This window comes from Ranitomeya variabilis, chromosome 8 (assembly GCF_051348905.1).
Source record: "Ranitomeya variabilis isolate aRanVar5 chromosome 8, aRanVar5.hap1, whole genome shotgun sequence".
Taxonomy (NCBI): Eukaryota; Metazoa; Chordata; class Amphibia; order Anura; family Dendrobatidae; genus Ranitomeya; species Ranitomeya variabilis.
Genome location: NC_135239.1, coordinates 2693670 through 2715193, shown reverse-complemented (window position 1 = coordinate 2715193; position 21524 = coordinate 2693670). Strand labels below are relative to the sequence as shown.

The following is a 21524-nucleotide window of genomic DNA, read 5'->3' as shown; positions in this document are numbered from 1 at the left end:
ACTTCATTGCGGCAGCATCCTAAGAAAGGACAAGAAGCGAAGTATATTGTGGAGAGTGAGAAACGAGATCACAGCACAAGGAGATAATACCAGGAGGAGTCCTGCCTTAAGATCGGCAACATCCTTCTGAGGCGCGTAGCCAGTGGCTGGAACACTGAGGAAGTATTGGGCTCTACGCATTACTTAAAACTACGGCAGGACAGTTAATTCCAAGTTGGCTGCCCAACCTTTAACCTAATGAAGACAACGGAGGCAATTGTGGGAGAGGGGCATCTCTAGGGTCCCTATAAAATAGCTCCAGGCCTACCCCGTCATACAGGTGCGTCCTATCCATACCATCTGGGGGACGGAGAGAGAGAGAAACAGAAACAGACACAACAGTTGTGAGGACTATCCCGTGGTGCTCAGCAGGGAAGTACTACAACACACAGGCGCTAGTAGGAAGGCACTGATTTCCACCTGCAAAGGGAACTCTGGATGTGCCTTCGGACCGGCCGGTCTCAGCTTGCCCTGTTAGCAGTGCTCTGGATTGTGGATGCTGAACTCTACAGTAAAAGGTAAAGAGACTGCAACCCTGTGTCTTCGTTATTTACCGCGACCTACACTATTACCATCTACTCATCAAGGGAAGCCTTGGGGACATACTTCACCTGTGGGAGGGTATACCATCTAGCTGCCATTCCATCACCCCAGCGGACCCCTAGCAGCGTCGGTCACTCCGACCGAACACCACAGGTGGCGTCACGAACACTTGACAAACTTCCATCACCTTTAATTGGGCGCCCCTTAGCAGGGCCTCGGACCGCGTCGGGCCACCGTGACATCCCCAGAACTGAGGCAGAGGGACCCGGTACCGAGTACCCCACTGCCCTGCACCTGGGGGCGATCCAACTTCATGGTCCATCGTGCCACTGGTCAGCTGCATAGGACCACCTACCTTATGATTCCTGTGCTTTTGCCCATCCTTTCTTATTATTTCTGAAGCCATGCCAATCATGGGGCAGCTACCTCCGGCCATGTCACAGTCCATTGTGATACTGATCAGCTGCACGGGACCACTTGCTTTATGATCTCCGGGCCTGCTCCCATTGCCCTTAGCACTTATGCTGACTCCTTTTAGGGGATTCTCAGCGTCGTCACCCCACAGTGTGATGTGGCTGAGTTCTCCTTTATCACAACACACATTTTTATCATGCATGACATTGACAGTATTGACACTTGCATCACATGACATATCAGATCTGGGAGGGTTGTTAGGGCTGTATCGGGCAACCAACCAACCCAGATCAGTTTCCAACAACACATTTGTGGATAGATTCTCTGACACCCCCACTGCCCTTATTCCCTTGCCCACTCCCTAATCCAGAAAAACCTGGGCCATGGGTAAGCGATGGCGAACGCTCCCCATACCTGATGACAGTCAGGATCTTCCCAGGAATGAGTTCCTCCGGTAACACAAAGTCATGGTGCATGAGAGTACATTCTGCGCCAGTGCCCTAAAGCCCCACAGTAATGGTGTGGCCCACATTAACTGCTTGCAAATTCTCACGGGCTCTCCCAACCACCCCACCCCCAAAAAGAATGGCTGCACTGGCGTCTCATGTGTGGGGTCATCTTCTGCCTCTCAGGGCAAACAAGGCTGATGTAGCCAGTCCGATCACCGGTATGGCAGCACCAGGAGTCCTATGCAGGCTGGGTGCTGGAAGATGGGAAGGTCAAGAATACCACCCGCTGTGATCTTTGGAGTGAACAGCTCCATGCTGCCCCATCTTCCGGACAATTACACGATTGGCCGACGATCAACAGAGAAGACTGCAGGCTGCTCGCATTACTAGGCTGGTTATCGGAAAACTAACAGTGAGCGTATGGTGTATACAACTCCGGATTCCAACACATGGAATAGGTGTGTATACCCCCGTACGGTCACTGCTAACTCCAAGCGAGCCCCAGACTACTCGCCGCCACCACCAATCCGTTTTTAGACAATTGGTCACCAATTAAGGTAACGTATGGCTTTGAGGTGTAGTTTACAGAACAGAAGGAGCAGAACTATTAAATTGTATGTTTAATCCAAAGGGAGGCAGTTCTTATAAAAACATATACAAAAGATTTTACAAGGGGAACAAAACAATACAGCATAAACAGTTACTGAAAATAAAAGGGATTAACAGGAGACATACTATCTGAGCTGGCTTAATGTAACTGCAGTGACCCAGCGTCACCTGAATTCAACATGCAATTCTTGTAGACACAAGGGCTTCCCCTGTCTGTTTATAGGTAAGTCAGTGACCATGGTTATTTCTAAAGGGTCCACTTTATAGATTATATTTTTGTCATCTGGAAAGGTACACCTGATGAATTCAAAACTTTGGTTGATGGTGTTACCAGCAATCATGTTTGCCTGAAATGAACCTTTGAATGTGATACCACATGTCTGCCCCTTTTGGATGTTCTGATTAGAACGGATACTGGACTTCTGGAGACTTGCACATACAGAAAACCCAACTCTCTACTCAGATTAGAGAGCAACCACCTAGTCCCCCTCAAAAGAGATATTCCCAGGGGTCAATGTTAGCGAATACGAAGAAACTAGTCCAATAATAAGAATCTCAAGGAACAGGCAGATGACCAGAAATTAAGATTCTGAGAGGGGGCACCAAAGAGGTTCCTGAGGAAAACCTACAATGGAAGCAGACAGTGAGTGGCTGGAGCTTTTACCTCTTTGTAAGATTGCAAAAATATCGATGTTGTGAGATTTATTAAAATCTTTAGTAATGAAGAGAAAGAGGTGAAAATATTTTTGAAAGATTTTGTTCTGTCCCTGAAATGTATAAGGACATAAGCCCAATTTTGGGAGGTTAGCCACACATTATGTGTAAGTATTATGTGTAAGATACAAAATAGGCTGAGCGGACGGGGATGCTGTGACGAGTATGGGGGGGAGATAGTGAGGAGGATGGGGTGCTGCTGGTGAGGTGGATGGGGTGCTAATGAGGACGATAGAGGGTGCTGGTGAGGAGGATGGGGGTGCTGTGAGGAGTATGGGGGGGAGATAGTGAGGAGGATGGGGTGCTGCTGGTAAGGTGGATGGGGTGCTAGTGAGGACGATGGAGGGTGCTGGTGAGGAGGATAGGGGTGCTGGTGAGGAGGATGGAGGTGCTGGAGAGGAGGATGAGGGAGTGCTGGTGAGGAGGATGGAGGTGCTGGTGAGGAGAATGAGGTGCTAGTGAGGATTATAGGGATGTGCTGGTGAGGAGGATGGGGATGTGCTGGTGAAGAGGATGGAGGTGCTGGTGAGGAGGATGGGGGTGCTGGTGAGGAGGATGAGGTAGAGCTGGTGAGGAGGATGAGGTGGTGCTGGTGAGGAGGATGAGGTAGTGCTGGTGAGGAGGATGGTGGTGCTGGTGAGGAGGAAGGTGGTGCTGGTGAGGAGGATGAGGTAGTGCTGGTGAGGAGGATGAGGTGGTGCCTGGTCAGGAGGATGAGGTAGTGCTGGTGAGGATGGTGGTGCTGGTGAGGAGGATGAGGTAGTGCTGGTGAGGAGGATGAGGTGGTGGTGGTGAGGAGGATGAGGTAGTGCTGGTGAGGAGGATAGTGGTGCTGGTGAGGAGGATGAGGTAGTGCTGGTGAGGAGGATGGGGTGGTGCTGGTGAGGAGGATGAGGTGGTGCTGGTGAGGAGGATGAGGTAGTGCTGGTGAGGAGGATGGGGTGGTGCTGGTGAGGAGGATGAGATGGTGCTGGTGAGGAGGATGAAGTAGTGCTGGTGAGGAGGATGGGGTGGTGCTGGTGAGTAGGATGAGGTGGTGCTGGTGAGGAGGATGAGGTAGTGCTGGTGAGGAGGATGGGGGTGCTGGTGAGGAGGATAGGGTGATGCTGGTGAGGAGGATGAGGTAGTGCTGGTGAGGAGGATGGTGGTGCTGGTGAGGAGGATGAGGTAGTGCTGGTGAGGAGGATGGGGTGATGCTGGTGAGGAGGATGAGGTGGTGCTGGTGAGGAGGATGAGGTAGTGCTGGTGAGGAGGATGAGGTGGTGCTGGTGAGGAGGATGAGGTAGTGCTGGTGAGGAGGATGGGGTGGTGCTGGTGAGGAGGATGAGGTGGTGCTGGTGAGGAGGATGGGGTGGTGCTGGTGAGGAGGATGGGGTGGTGCTGGTGAGTAGGATGAGGTGGTGCTGGTGAGGAGGATAAGGTAGTGCTGGTGAGGAGGATGTGGGTGCTGGTGAGGAGGATGGGGTGATGCTGGTGAGGAGGATGAGGTAGTGCTGGTGAGGAGGATGGGGTGGTGCTGGTGAGGAGGATGGGGTGGTGCTGGTGAGGAGGATGAGGTAGTGCTGGTGAAGAGGATGGGGTGGTGCTGGTGAGGAGGATGAGGTAGTGCTGGTGAGGAGGATGGGGTGCTGGTGAGGAGGATGAGGTAGTGTTGGTGAGGAGGATGAGGTGGTGCTGGTGAGGATGAGGTAGTGCTGGTGAGGAGGATGGGGTGGTGCTGGTGAGGAGGAATGGGGTGGTACTGGTGAGGAGGATGGGGTGGTGCTGGTGAGGAAGATGAGGTGGTCCTGGTGAGACGGATGAGGTAGTGCTGGTGAGTAGGATGAGGTAGTGCTGGTGAGGAGGATGGGGTGGTGCTCACGAGGAGGATGAGGTAGTGCTGGTGAGGAGGATGGGGTGGTGCTGGTGAGGAGGATGGGCTGGTGCTGGTGAGGAGGAATGGGGTGATGCTGGTGAGGAGGATGGGGTGGTGCTGGTGAGGAGGATGAGGTGGTCCTGGTGAGACGGATGAGGTAGTACTGGTGAGGAGGATGGGGTGGTGCTGGTGAGGAGGATGGGGTGGTGTTGGTGAGGAGGATGAGGTAGTGCTGGTGAAGAGGATGGGGTGGTGTTGGTGAGGAGGATGAGGTAGTGCTTGTGAGGAGGATGAGATAGTGTTGGTGAGGAGGATGAGGTGGTGCTGGTGAGGAGGATGAGGTAGTGCTGGTGAGGAGGATGGGGTGGTGCTGGTGAGGAGGAATGGGGTGGTGCTGGTGAGGAGGATGGGGTGGTGCTGGTGAGGAGGATGAGGTGGTCCTGGTGAGATGGATGAGGTAGTGCTGGTGAGGAGGATGAGGTAGTGCTGGTGAGGAGGATGGGGTGGTGCTGGTGAGGAAGATGAGGTGGTGCTCGTGAGGAGGATGAGGTAGTGCTGGTGAGGAGGATGGGGTGGTGCTGGTGAGGAGGATGGGCTGGTGCTGGTGAGGAGGAATGGGGTGATGCTGGTGAGGAGGATGGGGTGGTGCTGGTGAGGAGGATGAGGTGGTGCTGGTGAGGAGGATGAGGTAGTGCTGGTGAGGAGGATGGGGTGGTGCTAGTGAGGAGGATGAGGTGGTGCTGGTGAGGAGGATGAGGTGGTGCTGGTTAGGAGGATGGGGTGGTGCTGGTGAGTAGGATGAGGTGGTGCTGGTGAGGAGGATGGGGTGATGCTGGTGAGGAGGATGAGGTAGTGCTGGTGAGGAGGATGGTGGTGCTGGTGAGGATGATGAGGTAGTGCTGGTGAGGAGGATGGGGTGGTGCTGGTGAGGAGGATGGGGTGGTGCTGGTGAGGAGGATGAGGTAGTGCTGGTGAAGAGGATGGGGTGGTGCTGGTGAGGAGGATGAGGTAGTGCTGGTGAGGAGGATGGGGTGCTGGTGAGGAGGATGAGGTAGTGTTGGTGAGGAGGATGAGGTGGTGCTGGTGAGGAGGAATGGGGTGGTGCTGGTGAGGAGGATGGGGTGGTGCTGGTGCGGAGGATGAGCTGGTCCTGGTGAGACGGATGAGGTAGTGCTCATGAGGAGGATGAGGTAGTGCTGGTGAGGAGGATGGGGTGGTGCTGGTGAGGAAGATGAGGTGGTGCTCACGAGGAGGATGAGGTAGTGCTGGTGAGGAGGATGGGCTGGTGCTGGTGAGGAGGATTGGGGTGATGCTGGTGAGGAGGATGGGGTGGTGCTGGTGAGGAGGATGAGGTGGTCCTGGTGAGACGGATGAGTTAGTACTGGTGAGGAGGATGGGGTGGTGCTGGTGAGGAGGATGGGGTGGTGTTGGTGAGGAGGATGAGGTAGTGCTGGTGAAGAGGATGGGGTGATGCTGGTGAGGAGGATGAGGTAGTGCTGGTGAGGAGGATGGGTTGCTGGTGAGGAGGATGAGGTAGTGTTAGTGAGGAGGATGAGGTGGTGCTGGTGAGGAGGATGAGGTAGTGCTGGTGAGGAGGATGGGGTGGTGCTGGTGAGGAGGAATGGGGTGGTGCTGGTGAGGAGGATGGGGTGGTGCTGGTGAGGAGGATGGGGTGGTGCTGGTGAGGAGGATGAGGTGGCCCTGGTGAGACGGATGAGGTAGTGCTGGTGAGGAGGATGAGGTAGTGCTGGTGAGGAGGATGGGGTGGTGCTGGTGAGGAAGATGAGGTGGTGCTCGTGAGGAGGATGAGGTAGTGCTGGTGAGGAGGATGGGGTGGTGCTGGTGAGGAGGATGGCCTGGTGCTGGTGAGGAGGATGGGGTGGTGCTGGTGAGGAGGATGAGGTGGTCCTGGTGAGACGGATGAGGTAGTGCTGGTGAGGAGGATGGGGTGGTGCTGGTGAGGAGGATGAGGTAGTGCTGGTGAGGAGGATGAGGTAGTGCTGGTGAGGAGGATAGGGTGGTGCTAGTGAGGAGGATGGGAGTATTACTGACCCCTGTGATTCCCTTCTCTCCGCAGTTGGTCCCGTTTACTCCCCCGAGGACAGAGTACGCCCTGAATGAGTTATGTATACGAGGATTTTTTGCAGATGGAGGAACGACTCTTGCAGAAAAATTGTGAGTTGAAAATGATGGTGATGCACACTGGACACGATGGGGGTCTATGTGGAACCCTGATAGACCCCCATTATGTTCAGCATTTAAAATATTATATGTGGGGGATACGTGAGGCGGACAGAGAGCGTTACCAAGGCCTGAGAGTCGTGTTCTCTGGGTTACTGGACAGAGGTGGGTAATGTGAGGTAATGTGAGGATTTCCTCTCTCATTCAGTATTCGGACCGCGTCCTCCGAGGTTCGGGATCTTCTCTCCGGTTTATAAAACGTTACGTATATATAATCTGATTCTTCTGTTTTGCAGCCGCCCCGACATTGTGGACCCGAACTTGAAGCAGCAGCTGCTCCTGTACAAGATCCCCAACATCGCAAAGAAAATGGTGTCATTCTTTATGAGATCCATGGTGAGGACATGAAATTAGCTTCTCCAGTCACCTCCAGAGCTGCACTCACTATTCTGCTGTTACATATTATCCTCCAGGTCTTTTATTAAATAAAATAAAAATACTTTACATGACAATAACCAAGATACATTACAAATAAAACACCACAGAACAAAACATAAGAACAAAGCTCCAATCAGACGACAACAAACGACAAAAATCACAAAGAAATAAACCAGAAATGGAACCAAAATGGAGAAAGTTCATGACCTACAAATCAGGGACGAGAAAGAAAAATTCCAATAAAAATAAATAAAGCAAAACTAAAAGACAACAAACAAAATACTCATAACTACATGAATACCCCTGTAAAAATTTTACATAATAAATAGTATAAAATCATATAAGACCCCCGGCCCAGCTTCATTCATACTACTATATACAACCCCAACTACATCCACACCATCCTATATACAATATTATATACAATATATACACTATAAACACATTATACTAAACCAAACACTATACAACACCGCAAACACAACAAAACCCTACTGGTCCCACTGCCTCACTTTACAGCCACCCCCTTACACCACCACATTCACCCCACAACAAACCTAAATACAATACAGTGTACAAATTTTTTTATTTTTTTTTTATATATTTTTTTAAATTATATTTTCATTAATTTTTATTTTTTTTTTTTTAATTTTTTTTTTTTTTTAAATATATATATATATACACACACACACCTACTCTATCTATCCCGCCACCCCTGATCCAGCTCTGGCCACAAAGTTCAGGAATTATCCGAGCTAGGATCAGGCCCCAAAGTTTTTCCCCAGGCGGGGCCTGGGCCAGGCCAGATCAGTCTCTTATCACCGCCGTTGAACCCCCCAATCCCCCCACCCAACCTAACTAAGACCCTCTATTATACACACTATATACAATATATACAATACACTATATACAATATATACAAAAACCAACATCACAGAACACAACCTACATACTCACCACCCAAGGCTCAAGTTCGATGCCTGCAAACCTTCTATTCAAGGAACAGAAATACAAAACAAAAATCTAGGGTGTAAAGACATCAGCCCACCACCAGGATATAGGAGCGCTAACGGACTAAGGCACCCCGAAGGAGAAACCCCTCCAGAGATGGGCCGCCCTCCGGGCACCCAGTCTTTCGCACTCCAGAGAACGCACCTTCACCAGGGCACCTAGGATGCTGCTACAAACTTCATCTACACGGAGGATTTTACTCTGCGTCGTAACTAAAACGTGTGCGTTCCACGTGAAGTACCTGACCACTGCGCTGACTAAAAATAAAGTGGCTCGGTCCCTTCTCCCGAGGTCTCTGAACGCTCCATAGGCCCACTCGGCATAGGACAGAGTGGCCAGCCGCGGCCAACAAATGGAAGCACCCACCCTGTTGTACACCTCTGTATTAAAGGGACAATGAAGCAGGAAGTGCTCCATGCTTTCCAGCATGGTAGCGCAATCCTCACGGGGACAATTCCTGTCCACGGAGCTCCTGTGCTTCAAATTGTCCCTCACATACAACTTACCATGGAAGCAGCGCCAAGTCAAGTCCCAATACTTCTTGGGGATCCTACTAGAATTTAACAAACTTAACCCAACCTCTAGATCCCGACTCGGGCAGTCCCTGAGGACCAATGGTCTCTGAAAATGCGAAAGCAAGACCCGCATGTCGAGGAGTTTCCTCGGGAGGGACCTCACTTCCCACATTCCCAGACCCCACCGGCGCATCATCTTCAGAGCCAGGGTAACATAAGCCGGGAGATGCCCGTGCGGTGTGCGAAGATCCTTCAATCTTCCCCCTGTCTCCCATTCCTGGAAGAAAGGCTGAAACCATCCCTTGCAGGAGAATACCCACGGAGGACCCCTCTCTTTCCAGAGGTTTGCCACGTTAACTTTCAAAAAGGTGTTCACTAGAAACACCACGGGGTTCACCATATTCAACCCCCCTAGTCTCCTCGTGCGATAAGTGACCTCCTGTTTGACTAGGTTTAGTCTATTCCCCCATAACATCTGGAAGAACAGACTGTAGACCCGTGTCCAGAGAGGCTCCGGCAAGACACAGACGCTGCCCAGGTAGATTAACAAGGGGAGCAGGAAAGCTTTGCACAGGTCAACCCTTTCCCTCAGGGTCAAAGACCAACCCTTCCATTGGTCCACTTTTTGGGCGACACCCTTGATTCTGCCTTCCCAGTTTTTCGTGGGGTAATCACCCTGGCCAAATTCGATGCCTAGGACTTTGGCATGTTCTTGGGGTTCGGGGAGGGTGTCCGGAAGATCAAACGTGGGATCCCCGCCTCCCAGCCAGAGACTCACACACTTGTCCTGGTTGACCTTGGACCCGGATGCCTCCGAGTAGCTCTCCACTTCTGACATCACCACCATCGCCTCCTCTTGCGAAGAAACAAAGACAGTAACGTCGTCCACGTAGGCCACTACCCTCAGGATAGCCTCTGGCGCCAACCTGCCCATCCTCACCCCCGCCAACGGTCCACAATCAACCCTTCTGAGGAAGGGATCGATCGCAAACGCGTAAAGCAAAGGACTAAGAGGGCAGCCCTGGCGGACACCAGATCCCACCCCGAAAGGTTGTCCAATCCACCCGTTTACCAGAGGGAAAGTCTCAGCCCCTGCATACAAGGTCTTAAGCCAGTCCACAAACCCTCCAGGCAGACCATACCTCAAAAGAGTGGACCAGAGGTACTCGTGGTAGACCCGATCAAAGGCTTTTGCCTGATCCAGGGTCAGCAAGAACCCCTTCCAAAGGCCCACCCTGCCTTGCTCCACGGCCTCTCGGACACCCAGAACAGCACTGAAAGTGCTACGGCCAGGAACGCAACAGTGCTGGGCCTCCGAAAGGAGCCGCGGTGCAAACTTCACCAGCCTATTGAAGAGTATCTTAGCCAAAACCTTCCTGTCCACATTGAGAAGTGATATGGGACGCCAATTCTCAATGCGTGACGGATCCTTATGGAGCGCCCCCACTGCCGCAGGGCTGAGGGGTACCTGGCACCGGGCCTCAGAGTCTCTGTGCTGGGGGGTTGTCACAGCGGCTAAGCCCGGTCCGTGGCCCTGCCTGTCAGGGGGACGTCCGGTAAAAGAGTGGTGAATGATGGTGAAGTTGTGAAGTGCCTGTCGCAATAAACAACGAGGACACCAGGTTGCAGTCTCTTTACCTCTTTACTGAAGGTTTTAGAATCCTCAGTCCAGAACGCTGTCAACAGGGCTGTTTGAGACCGGCCGGTCCAAAGGCACATCAGGAGTTCTCTTTACAGGTGGGAATCAGTGTCTACCTTCTAGCGCTGTGTGTTGTAGTCCTTCCCTGCTGAGCTCCCGGGATAGTCCTCACAACTGAGTCTGTCTGTCTCTGATGTTCGTTCTCTCCGTCCCCCAGATGATATGGTAGGACGCACCCGTATGACGGGGTAGGCCTGGAGTTCTTCCGGGACCCTAGAGTCGCCCCTCTCCCACAGCTGCCTCCGTTGTCTGCTTAGGTGATTTGTGTGAGACAGCCAACCTATAATTGGCTGTCCGGCCGTGGTTTGCAGTAGTACTTAGAGTCTCTTACTTGCTCGGCGTTCCGGCCACCGACTGTTTGCGCCTCAGAAGGATGTTGCCTCGGTCTAACAGCACGACTCCTTCTGGTCCTAATGCCTCTTTTCTGTATTCCCGTTGTTCACTGGTTAGTTCTGCTCTTAGGAGTCTGCCAGGATCCCATCCCTGACAGGTCCTCTCACTAGCTCTTCCCAGTTACTTCTCTTCCTGTCTTCCTGTCCAACCCCCAGTTTTACCAGAGTGTGAGGAGTGGCCTACTAGATAGAACCACCCCTCCTGGTGGCCGGAGTGTGAAGTGTAGTGCGAGTGTTACCTGATCAGAGAAACTCCTTTAGTGCAATCAGACGTAACATCACTCCCCTTAGTGGCAGAGCGACATCACTGCAATGACCAGGACTCTGGGGCGCTGCATTCCCCCCGGTTAAATCCAGTACTCCCGGACTGGGAAAACAAGAACAACAATACATGTTAACAGAAAACACACAAAATTTTGAAATAGCATAAACAATTAAACATAACAGTGCTTCCCTTTATGGGAGGTGAGGACTCTTGAACGTTGCAAAAGTTAGGTCATGCACAGTTTATGACTCTCAGTTCAATGATTGAAACGGCGGGGACCCCGGGTAAACAAAGGGGTCCCCCCTTTGGAAAGTTTTTGAGCAATTCACCGTCCATTACTCTATTGTCCATTTTACAACCTGTAACAAAAGATATGTACACACACATTTTCAACTAAATAGCAGCCCTTATTAATACCTCCAAGTTTTGTAGCGGAGGGGAGTTTGATTCTGAGTGCTGCGCGTGGACCTTCGCAGCGCAGGGGTTGCTATTGACCTAACAGGGCCCGCTATACTTGCTACCGCTGGTGTAGTGCACTGTCTTCTGGCTACACTTCTAGTGAGTCTGGGTAGCGCTGGCAGGCTAGAGCTCTCAGGGCTGCTGCTAACAACAGTGGGTACGGCAGGCTCACCGATAGCAGAGGGAGGATCTGCCAGTTCAGCGGTCGGCACAGCATCTTCAGGTAGGGCTTGTTGAGGTTGCGGGGCCGGATGGTCGGGTACTACCATTGTTTCTGGTCGGTCCGGCTGTTGGAACGTTAGAACAGGTACCACGACGGCGTGATTTATCTGAGTCCAGGACTGGGGAAAGTCTCCAAGGACGGTGTGGATCATCTTCTCCTTTTCCACCGGTCGGGAGATTTCTGGGGCCGCGTCCCTCTCTCTCAACTTATCGGGGCAGACCTTAAGGTGATCCCTGGATATCGCTGTCGAGGTCTCCCCTCCGTCCTTGCTGATGAGACAGACCTTCGTGTTGTCGAAATCGGATGGCAGGATGGTATACGGTTCCGCTTCCCATTGGTCATCGAGCTTGTGTAGTCTCCTCTTTCGCTTGAGTACTTGCTCACCAGGGGACAGGGGAATCGCAGGAGCACGCTGGTTGTAGTCCCTTTCTTGTTTCTGCCTAGCCTGGGCAAGACTTCTTTCCACGCACTCCTGTACTTGGCGGTACCTTCGCTGCCTTTCTGCATCCCAATCCGCATCCGACGAGGTATCTTCGGGGACTAGGACCCCCATGTCCAGATCAATAGGTAACTGGCTAGACCTTCCTCGCATCAGGTACGCTGGAGTGCAATTGGTGGAATTTACTGGGATGTGGTTGTACATATCCACCAAGTCAGGCAACTTGGTCGGCCACATGTTCCGTTCCTCCACGGGTAAGGTCTTCAATAAGTCGATCACCACTTGGTTCATCTTTTCGCACATCCCATTGGTTTGAGGATGGTATGGGGTGGTTCTGATCTTCTTACACCCGTACAATTGGCAGAACTCTTGGAACACTTCTGCTTCGAATGCTGGTCCCTGATCGCTCAGTACCTTCTCCGGGTAGCCGTGGGGCCGACAAAAGTACTGCTGGAAGGCTTTGGCGGCAGTCCTAGCCGTTAGATCCTTAACAGGTACGACCACCAAAAATCTGGAGTAGTGATCTACGATGGTAAGGGCGTAGATATAGCCTGACCGGCTAGGTGTCAGTTTCACATGATCCAGTGCGACCAGTTCGAGCGGCCGTTTGGTGATGATAGGCCGCAGGGGAGCCCGTTGACTACCACGGTCCTTCCTGCGTAGACTACATGGACCACACTCCCGACACCACTTCTCAATGGCTCTCTTCATGCCAATCCAATAGAACCTCCCTCGGAGTAGCCTCTCTAGCTACCTCCATCCGAAGTGTCCGGCTCCGTCGTGGTAGGCTCCCAGAACCATCTCGCCTTGGCACCACTATCTGCCACACCAATTCATGAGTACGTGGGTCGATGCTCCTCCGGCACAGCTTGCCATCATGGATAAACAATTTGCTTCTCCCCTTCCACAGCTGTTGGGTCTCCTGTGGATCATCTGGGCCAGGGCGCAACCCTGCCTGCGTCAAGAGCTCTTTCACCCGACGGACCGCGGGGTCACCATCCTGGGTTTCCGCCCATCCGTGATGGGGCAGGGGATTCAGCGTGGTATCCGGTTGGTTCTTGTGCCTGTTCTTCACATGGTGAGAGTTCTGAGTGGCTTTGGGGTGATGGAAGGCAGGCACCTCCACCTCTTCAAGTGCCTCCGGGTCTTCTCCCGTTTCTGGCAAATTGGGCATTCGGGACAAGGCATCGGCATTAGCATTCTTGTGTCCTGCCCGGTACTTGATGGTGAAATCATAGTTGGACAGCCGGGCCATCCACCGCTGTTCCAAGGCCCCGAGTTTGGCAGTGTCCAGATGCGTTAGCGGATTGTTGTCCGTGAAGACGGTGAATTTCGCAGAGGCCAGGTAGTGTTTAAACCTCTCTGTCACTGCCCAGATGATGGCAAGGAATTCCAGCTTAAAGGAACTGTAGTTGTCAGGGTTTCTTTCCGTGGGACGGAGTTTTCTGCTGGCGTAAGCGATCACCCTCTCTTTGCCTTTCTGGACCTGGGACAGCACGGCTCCCAATCCCACATTGCTGGCATCCGTGTACAGCACAAACGGTTGGTCATATTCGGGGTAGGCCAGTACCTCTTCACCCATCAGTGCCGACTTCAAACAAGTAAAGGATCCCTCCAGCTCCTCATTCCAGTCAAATGGGGTGTTCCTCCCCTTAGTCTTCTTTGTCCCACCAACAGGTTTTGCAAGGGTGCGGCCTTCTTGGTGAAGTCCTTGATGAACCTCCGGTAATAGCCGACCAGCCCGAGGAACTGCCGGACTTCGTGGAGGTCACTGGGCTTTGGCCAGTCCTTGATCACCGTGACCTTGTCTGGGTCTGGGGCCACTCCTTCAGCGCTCACCACATGACCCAGGTACTGCACTTTAGGTTTCAGCAGATGAGACTTGGACGGTTTCACCTTTAAGCCAAAGTTGGACAGAGCTTCAAACACCTCAGCCAGGTGCTTCAGATGGTCTTCGTAGGTCTTAGAGAAAACAATAACATCATCCAAATACAGCAGCACGGTTTCAAAGTTCATGTGTCCCAGGCAGCACTCCATCATCCTCTGGAACGTCCCTGGAGCATTGCACAATCCGAAGGGCATGTAATTGAATTCGCAGAGACCCATTGGTGTTGTGAAGGCCGTCTTCTCTTTGTCCGCCTCCGCCACAGGAACCTGCCAGTACCCACTGGTGAGATCTAAGGTAGAGAAATAGTTAGCAGATTTTAAAGCAGCCAGAGACTCCTCTATCCTGGGCAGTGGGTATGCGTCCTTAAGTGTAATGCGATTCAACTGCCTGTAATCAACACACATCCTCATTGTACCATCTTTCTTTTTAACAAGGACTAACGGAGCTGCCCAGGGGCTACAGCTGTCTCTCACCACCCCAGCCTCCTTCATTTCCCGCAACATGTCTTTGGCACACTGGTAATGAGCTGGGGGTACAGGACGATATCTCTCTTTTATGGGTCGGTGATCTCCCGTGGGGATATGATGTTGGATCCCTTTCACCTGCCCGAAATCTAAGGGGTGTTTGCTGAATACCTGCTCGTACTCGTGTACCACCCTGTAGGCCCCATGTTTTTGATGGGATGGGGTAGAATCAGTGCCCACATGCAATTCCCGACACCAGTCTTTCGAGTGCTCTGCAGAAGTGTTGTCCCCTGCCAGGGCCGGACTGGGACTAAAATTCAGCCCTGGCATTTGAAGTTACACAGGCCCACTTGTCACATGGTGACTGTATAATATCTTTGTACACTTGTAGGCAGGGCCGGTTTTAGGCAAAGTGGGGCCCTAGGCAAAGTTTAAAATGGGTCCCCAAATGCTAACATATTGCACATCACACAGAAGCCTTTCTGTTGTATTTACGTGCGCTGAGTTCAGGCCGCTAAACGAGTTTGATCGACAATACTGAAGTTGTTCAACGCTTGTTTCCCGGCCTCTTTCCACCAGCTGAGGAATAATGATGAGACAGAACGATCACTAATAGATCACCATACAGTATCATGTTTTCAGCAGCACATCTACAGTTTACACTGGCAATGTGCTGCTGACAACAAGGCTTTTTGTTCCAGCAAAAACAATGCGAATATGCAGCATTTTACTTGTTTAGTAAAATACACCCCATAGTCCTCCATATATTATAATGTGCTCCATAGTCCTCCATATAGTATAATACACTCCCTATAGTCCTCCATATATTAAAATACACTGCTCAGTCCTCCACATAGTATAATACACTCCTCATAGTCCTCCATATAGCATAATACAATCCTCATAGTCCTCCATATAGCATAATACAATCCTCATAGTGCTCCATATAGTATAATGCACCGCCACAGTCATCCATGTAGTACAATTCACTTCCCATAGTATAATGCACCCCATAGTTCTTCATATAGTATAACGTATTCCCCATAGTCCTCGATACAGTATAATGCAGCCCACATATAGTATAATGCAGCCACCCCAGAGTATAATGCAGCCACCCCAGAGTATAATGCAGCCACCCCAGAGTATAATGCAGCCACCCCACAGAGTATAATGCAGCCACCCCAGAGTATGTAACCCCCATAGAATATAATACAGCCCACCTCCCCATAATATATAATGTAGCCCCCCATAGAATATAATGCAGCCCCCCATAGTATATAACGCAGCCTCCCCCATAGAATATAATATACCCCCACAATAGTATATAACACAGCCACATAGTACATAACATGGCCTCCCCCATAGAATATAATATACTCCCCATAGTATATAGCAAAGCCCGCATATTATATAGCACAAACCGCATAGTATACAGCACAGCCTGCATACTATAGCACAGCTCGCGTAGTAGATAACACAGCCCACACAGCAGTATTCAGCACAGACCACACAGTAGTATACAGCACAGACCACGCAGTAGTATACAGCACAGCCCACGTAGAAGTATACAGCACAGTCCACACAGTAGTATACAGCACAGCCCACAGAGTAATATATACAGCACAGCCCACAAAGTAATATATACAGCACAGCCCACAAAGTAATATATACAGCACAGCCCACAGAGAACTATATACAGCACAGCCCACAGAGAACTATATACAGCACAGCCCACAGAGAACTATATAAAGCACAGCCCAGAGTACTATATACAGCACAGCCCAGAGTACTATATAAAGCACAGCCCAGAGAGTACTATATACAGCACAGCCCAGAGAGTACTATATACAGCACAGCCCAGAGAGTACTATATACAGCACAGCCCACAGAGTACTATATACAGCACAGCCCACAGAGTACTATATACAGCACAGCCCACAGAGTACTATATACAGCACAGCCCACAGAGTACTATACACAGCACAGCCCACAGAGTACTATACACAGCACAGCCCACAGAGTACTATATACAGCACAGCCCACAGAGTACTATATACAGCACAGCCCACAGAGTACTATATACAGCACAGCCCACAGAGTACTATACACAGCACAGCCCACAGAGTACTATATACAGCACAGCCCACAGAGTACTATATACAGCACAGCCCACAGAGTACTATATACAGCACAGCCCACAGAGTACTATATACAGCACAACCCACAGAGAACTATATACAGCACACAGTAGTATACAGCACAGAGCACAACCCACAGAGAACTATATACAGCCCACAGTAGTATACAGCACAGAGCACAGCCCACAGAGAACTATATACAGCACAGAGCACAGCCCACAGAGAACTATATACAGCCCACAGTAGCATACAGCACAGAGCACAGCCCACAGATAACTATATACAGCCCACAGTAGTATACAGCACAGAGCACAGCCCACAGAGAACTATATACAGCACAGAGCACAGCCCACAGAGAACTATATACAGCCCACAGTAGCATACAGCACAGAGCACAGCCCACAGATAACTATATACAGCCCACAGTAGTATACAGCACAGAGCACAGCCCACAGAGAGCTATATACAGCCCACAGTAGTATACAGCACAGAGCACAGCCCACAGAGAACTATATACAGCCCACAGCAGTATACAGCACAGAGCACAGCCCACAGAGAACTATATATAGCACAGAGCACACAGTAGTATACAGCACAAAGCACAGCCCACAGAGAGCTATATACAGCCCACATCAGTATACAGCACAGAGCACAGCCCACAGAGAACTATATACAGCCCACAGTAGTATACAGCACAGAGCACAGCCCACAGAGAACTATATACAGCCCACAGCAGTATACAGCACAGAGCACAGCCCACAGAGAACTATATATAGCACAGAGCACACAGTAGTATACAGCACAGAGCACAGCCCACAGAGAGCTATATACAGCCCACAGCAGTATACAGCACAGAGCACAGCCCAGAGAACTATATACAGCCCACAGCAGTATACAGCACAGAGCACAGCCCACAGAGAGCTATATACAGCCCACAGCAGTATACAGCACAGAGCACAGCCCACAGAGAACTATATACAGCCCACAGTAGTATACAGCACAGAGCACAGCCCACAGAGAACTATATACAGCCCACAGTAGTATACAGCACAGAGCACAGCCCACAGAGAACTATATACAGCCCACAGCAGTATACAGCACAGAGCACAGCCCACAGAGAACTATATACAGCCCACAGTAGTATACAGCACAGAGCACAGCCCACAGAGAACTATATACAGCCCACAGCAGTATACAGCACAGAGCACAGCCCACAGAGAGCTATATACAGCCCACAGCAGTATACAGCACAGAGCACAGCCCACAGAGAACTATATACAGCCCACAGCAGTATACAGCACAGAGCACAGCCCACAGAGAACTATATACAGCCCACAGTAGTATACAGCACAGAGCACAGCTCACAGAGAACTATATACAGCCCACAGTAGTATACAGCACAGAGCACAGCCCACAGAGAACTATATACAGCCCACAGTAGCATACAGCACAGAGCACAGCCCACAGAGAGCTATATACAGCCCACAGCAGTATACAGCACAGAGCACAGCCCACAGAGAACTATATACAGCCCACAGTAGTATACAGCACAGAGCACAGCCCACAGAGAGCTATATACAGCCCACAGCAGTATACAGCACAGAGCACAGCCCACAGAGAACTATATACAGCCCACAGCAGTATACAGCACAGAGCACAGCCCACAGAGAACTATATACAGCCCACAGCAGTATACAGCACAGAGCACAGCCCACAGAGAACTATATACAGCCCACAGCAGTATACAGCACAGAGCACAGCCCACAGAGAACTATATACAGCCCACAGCAGTATACAGCACAGAGCACAGCCCACAGAGAACTATATACAGCCCACAGCAGTATACAGCACAGAGCACAGCCCACAGAGAACTATATACAGCCCACATCTCTTCTCTTCCTCCCCTCACCTCCTCCGAGAATGGCCCCACAGTCCAGAAAAAAAAAAAACTCTCCTCACCTCTCCTCGTGCCCAGCGTTGCTTCCTGGTTCCTGCTCCTGTCTCAGCAGCTGCAGTCTGCCCGGGACACAGCAGGTGCGCGATGATATGACGTCATCGCGCACCCGCAGTGTCAGAGGCAGAGCGGGGAATGATGGGAGAGGAGCGTCTGTAGACGCTCTCTCCTCCATCATTGCATTCAACTGTACCGGCGTCTATACGCCGGTATAGTTGAATGCGACGGCGGGGGCGGCGGATTGAGCGGCCCACCACTGGCACCGGCCCTTCTGGCATTTGCCAGAAGTGCCCTATGGCCAGTCCGGCCCTGTCCCCTGCCACGTTTGACGGGACCAAGGGTTCAGGTGTCTGTATCACACTATTAACAACAGTGAACAATTTGGCGAGTGTGGCATACTTGGTGAGGTGAACTTCTTCCTCCCCACAATTGAGGACACGTACAGGCACCCTCCCCTGGCGAACGTCAACCACCCCCCTGGCGGTTAGAATAGTAGGCCTATTGTCTGAATATACGGGTTCTACCAAGGCCTGGTAGTCCTTTCCCCTGAGGCCTATGGCTGCCCGACACCATATTAACATTTCACTCCTGGGGGGTATCGCGATGGGGTTTGAATCACTCACAGTGACATGACCAATCTCACCACCAGTCAGCTCTACCTGCTGTCTCTGCATCAGAGCTCTGATTTCCTTCTGCAGGGCACGTTGCTCACTGTGACCAGCAGTTTCTGCCACCTGTTGCAACAAAACAATGACTTCTGCAAGACAATTTTCTATAACATTAGTACCAAGAGTCATCATGGGATTACATTCTCGACGATCAATATCAACAATCACAATCCCTTGGGCTTTCAATTCCACCCGCCCCACCTTGATGGTGACCTCTTTATATCCCACTTGTGGCAACGGCTGACCATTACTGGCTATTATGGTGAAATCATCGTCAGGGCCACGAGTAATATCGGTGTCCTCCCAATACCGTTTATAAAGCACGTAAGGTATAGTCGTCACCTGAGAACTGGTGTCCAGCAAAGCGTTCAAGGGGATCCCATCAACCACTACGGGGAGAACTGGTTGTCCTCCAATGTATTTGGTTCTCCAATGCTGCGGGCCTGACTGTCCTACTCCTGGGGGTTGGCCCTTTGCCCCAGGGGTTGCTCGTTTAAAGGACAGTACCTTGCAAGGTGGCCCACCTGATGACAGCGGCGGCAGATGGGTCGTCCATCCTGATGGAAGCGATCGTCGGCCCGGCCTCTGGTCGGCGGAGTCCTCCTCTGTCGCATCCAAGGAACATCCTCTGGTCTGGAGGCCAGCTGGATCTTCTCCTTGGGGGCCTCCTGTAGGGACTGCACCGTCCGGGCCAGGGCAGCAACGCTCTTGGTTAGCTCTTGCATCTGGAGGCGAAGTCCTGCAGGGGAATCGTCTTCTAGGCTCTGGGCATCGGCCTTGGCGGCGACTGGAACATCCGACGCCACCTCCTGGTGGTATGTGAGAGCGGGGCGCCTGAGAGGTGCTGCACGGCTAGGCTGTCGCTCCTGCAATGCCTGGATAGCTTTATCCTTGAATTGCGCAAAAGTCAAGTCTGGATTTTGCATGGCCAAGAAGTACAATTGGCCCCGTTGGTGACTGCACAGGAGCCCCTCAATGAACCGCTCCTTCAGGAGTTTATCCTCATCCTGCATGCTGTCGGGGTCACTCTGCTTAATGGCCCGCATCGCCTCCTGGAGATTAAGGGCATAGTCCCGTAAGCTATCCTGCGGTCTCTGTTTGCATCCATAGAAAGTCAATTTAATTTCTGTAGCTGTACGGGTATCGAAGGTGGCTTTAAGATTTGCAAAAATCTGCTGTGCCGTTCCCTTATCTGCGGCGGGCCAGGACTTCACTTCTCTCAGAGCTGCTCCAAAGAGTTGGCCGATTATCATATGAACCTTCTGAGGCTCGGTCAGGGGATAGAACTCGAGCAGGCTGCAGAGCCCTTCTTTAAAGTCAGTGAATGTATGTGACTCCCCAGAGTATCGCGGGAGCCTGGCCGCTCCGGGCAGGTATGGCATAGAGAAGGGCATTATGGCCTTTGTGGTAGCGGCGGTGTCCGCCTGGCTGATGGGGGGAGCGGGCTCCGGGGCCGCCAGTGGTGGTATTAGGGCCGCGGCTTCGCCCGCTGCGGGGACCGGAGCTGCCCCTGCGTCCGCGGCTGCAGCCGCCACCTCCTCTCCTCCCGACTCGGACATGGCTGTCCCTTCCTCCCACTAACCTGCTGGAAGTCGGAGTTCCTCTTCCGGGATTGGCGCCTTACCGCGCTTTCCATTCCGCGCTTCTTTTGGCCGGTTCCGCCCACGAAGCTAAGGCTCCTCCCTCCGTGCGCGGCAATGGCGAATTTTGGCGGTAAATGGCAATACACAGTCCAAGCACAATAAATCACAGTTCCAAGGCACACATGACCTGATTCTTCAGGCTTAAGTAGATCCTGTTCGTGACGCCAAAATGGAGCGCCCCCACTGCCGCAGGGCCGAGGGGTACCCGGTACCGGGCCTCTGAGTCTCTGCTCGGGGGTTGTCACGGTGGCTAGGCCCAGTCCGTGACCCTGCCGAGGGGCGTACAGTGATAGATATGATGGATGATGGTAGTGGTGGTGGTGCGGTGCAATAAATAACGAGGACACCAGGTTGCAGTCTCTTTACCTCTTTACTGAAGATCTCTGGGTCCTCAGTCCGGAATCCGGATAACCAGGCTGCGCAAGCCCGGCCGGTCCAATGGCACCTCCAGAGTTCTCTTTACAGGTGGAAATCTGTGCCTTCCTTCTAGCGCTATGTGTTGCGGTCCTTCCCTGCTGTGCTTA

The 21524-nt window shown here is 51.8% G+C and overlaps 1 protein-coding gene across 3 annotated transcripts in view; it reads left to right on the top strand.

Moving 5' to 3' along the window:
• LOC143788384 (vitamin D3 hydroxylase-associated protein-like) overlaps nucleotides 1-21524 on the top strand; it is a 207515-nt gene that overhangs the window by 169061 nt on the left and 16930 nt on the right. For all 3 annotated transcript variants that reach the window (XM_077278037.1, XM_077278036.1, XM_077278038.1), the window contains exons 9-10: nucleotides 6701-6798; nucleotides 7101-7200. In XM_077278037.1, coding sequence (XP_077134152.1) covers nucleotides 6701-6798; nucleotides 7101-7200 — 198 coding nt within the window. The remainder of the gene's footprint in view (nucleotides 1-6700; nucleotides 6799-7100; nucleotides 7201-21524) is intronic.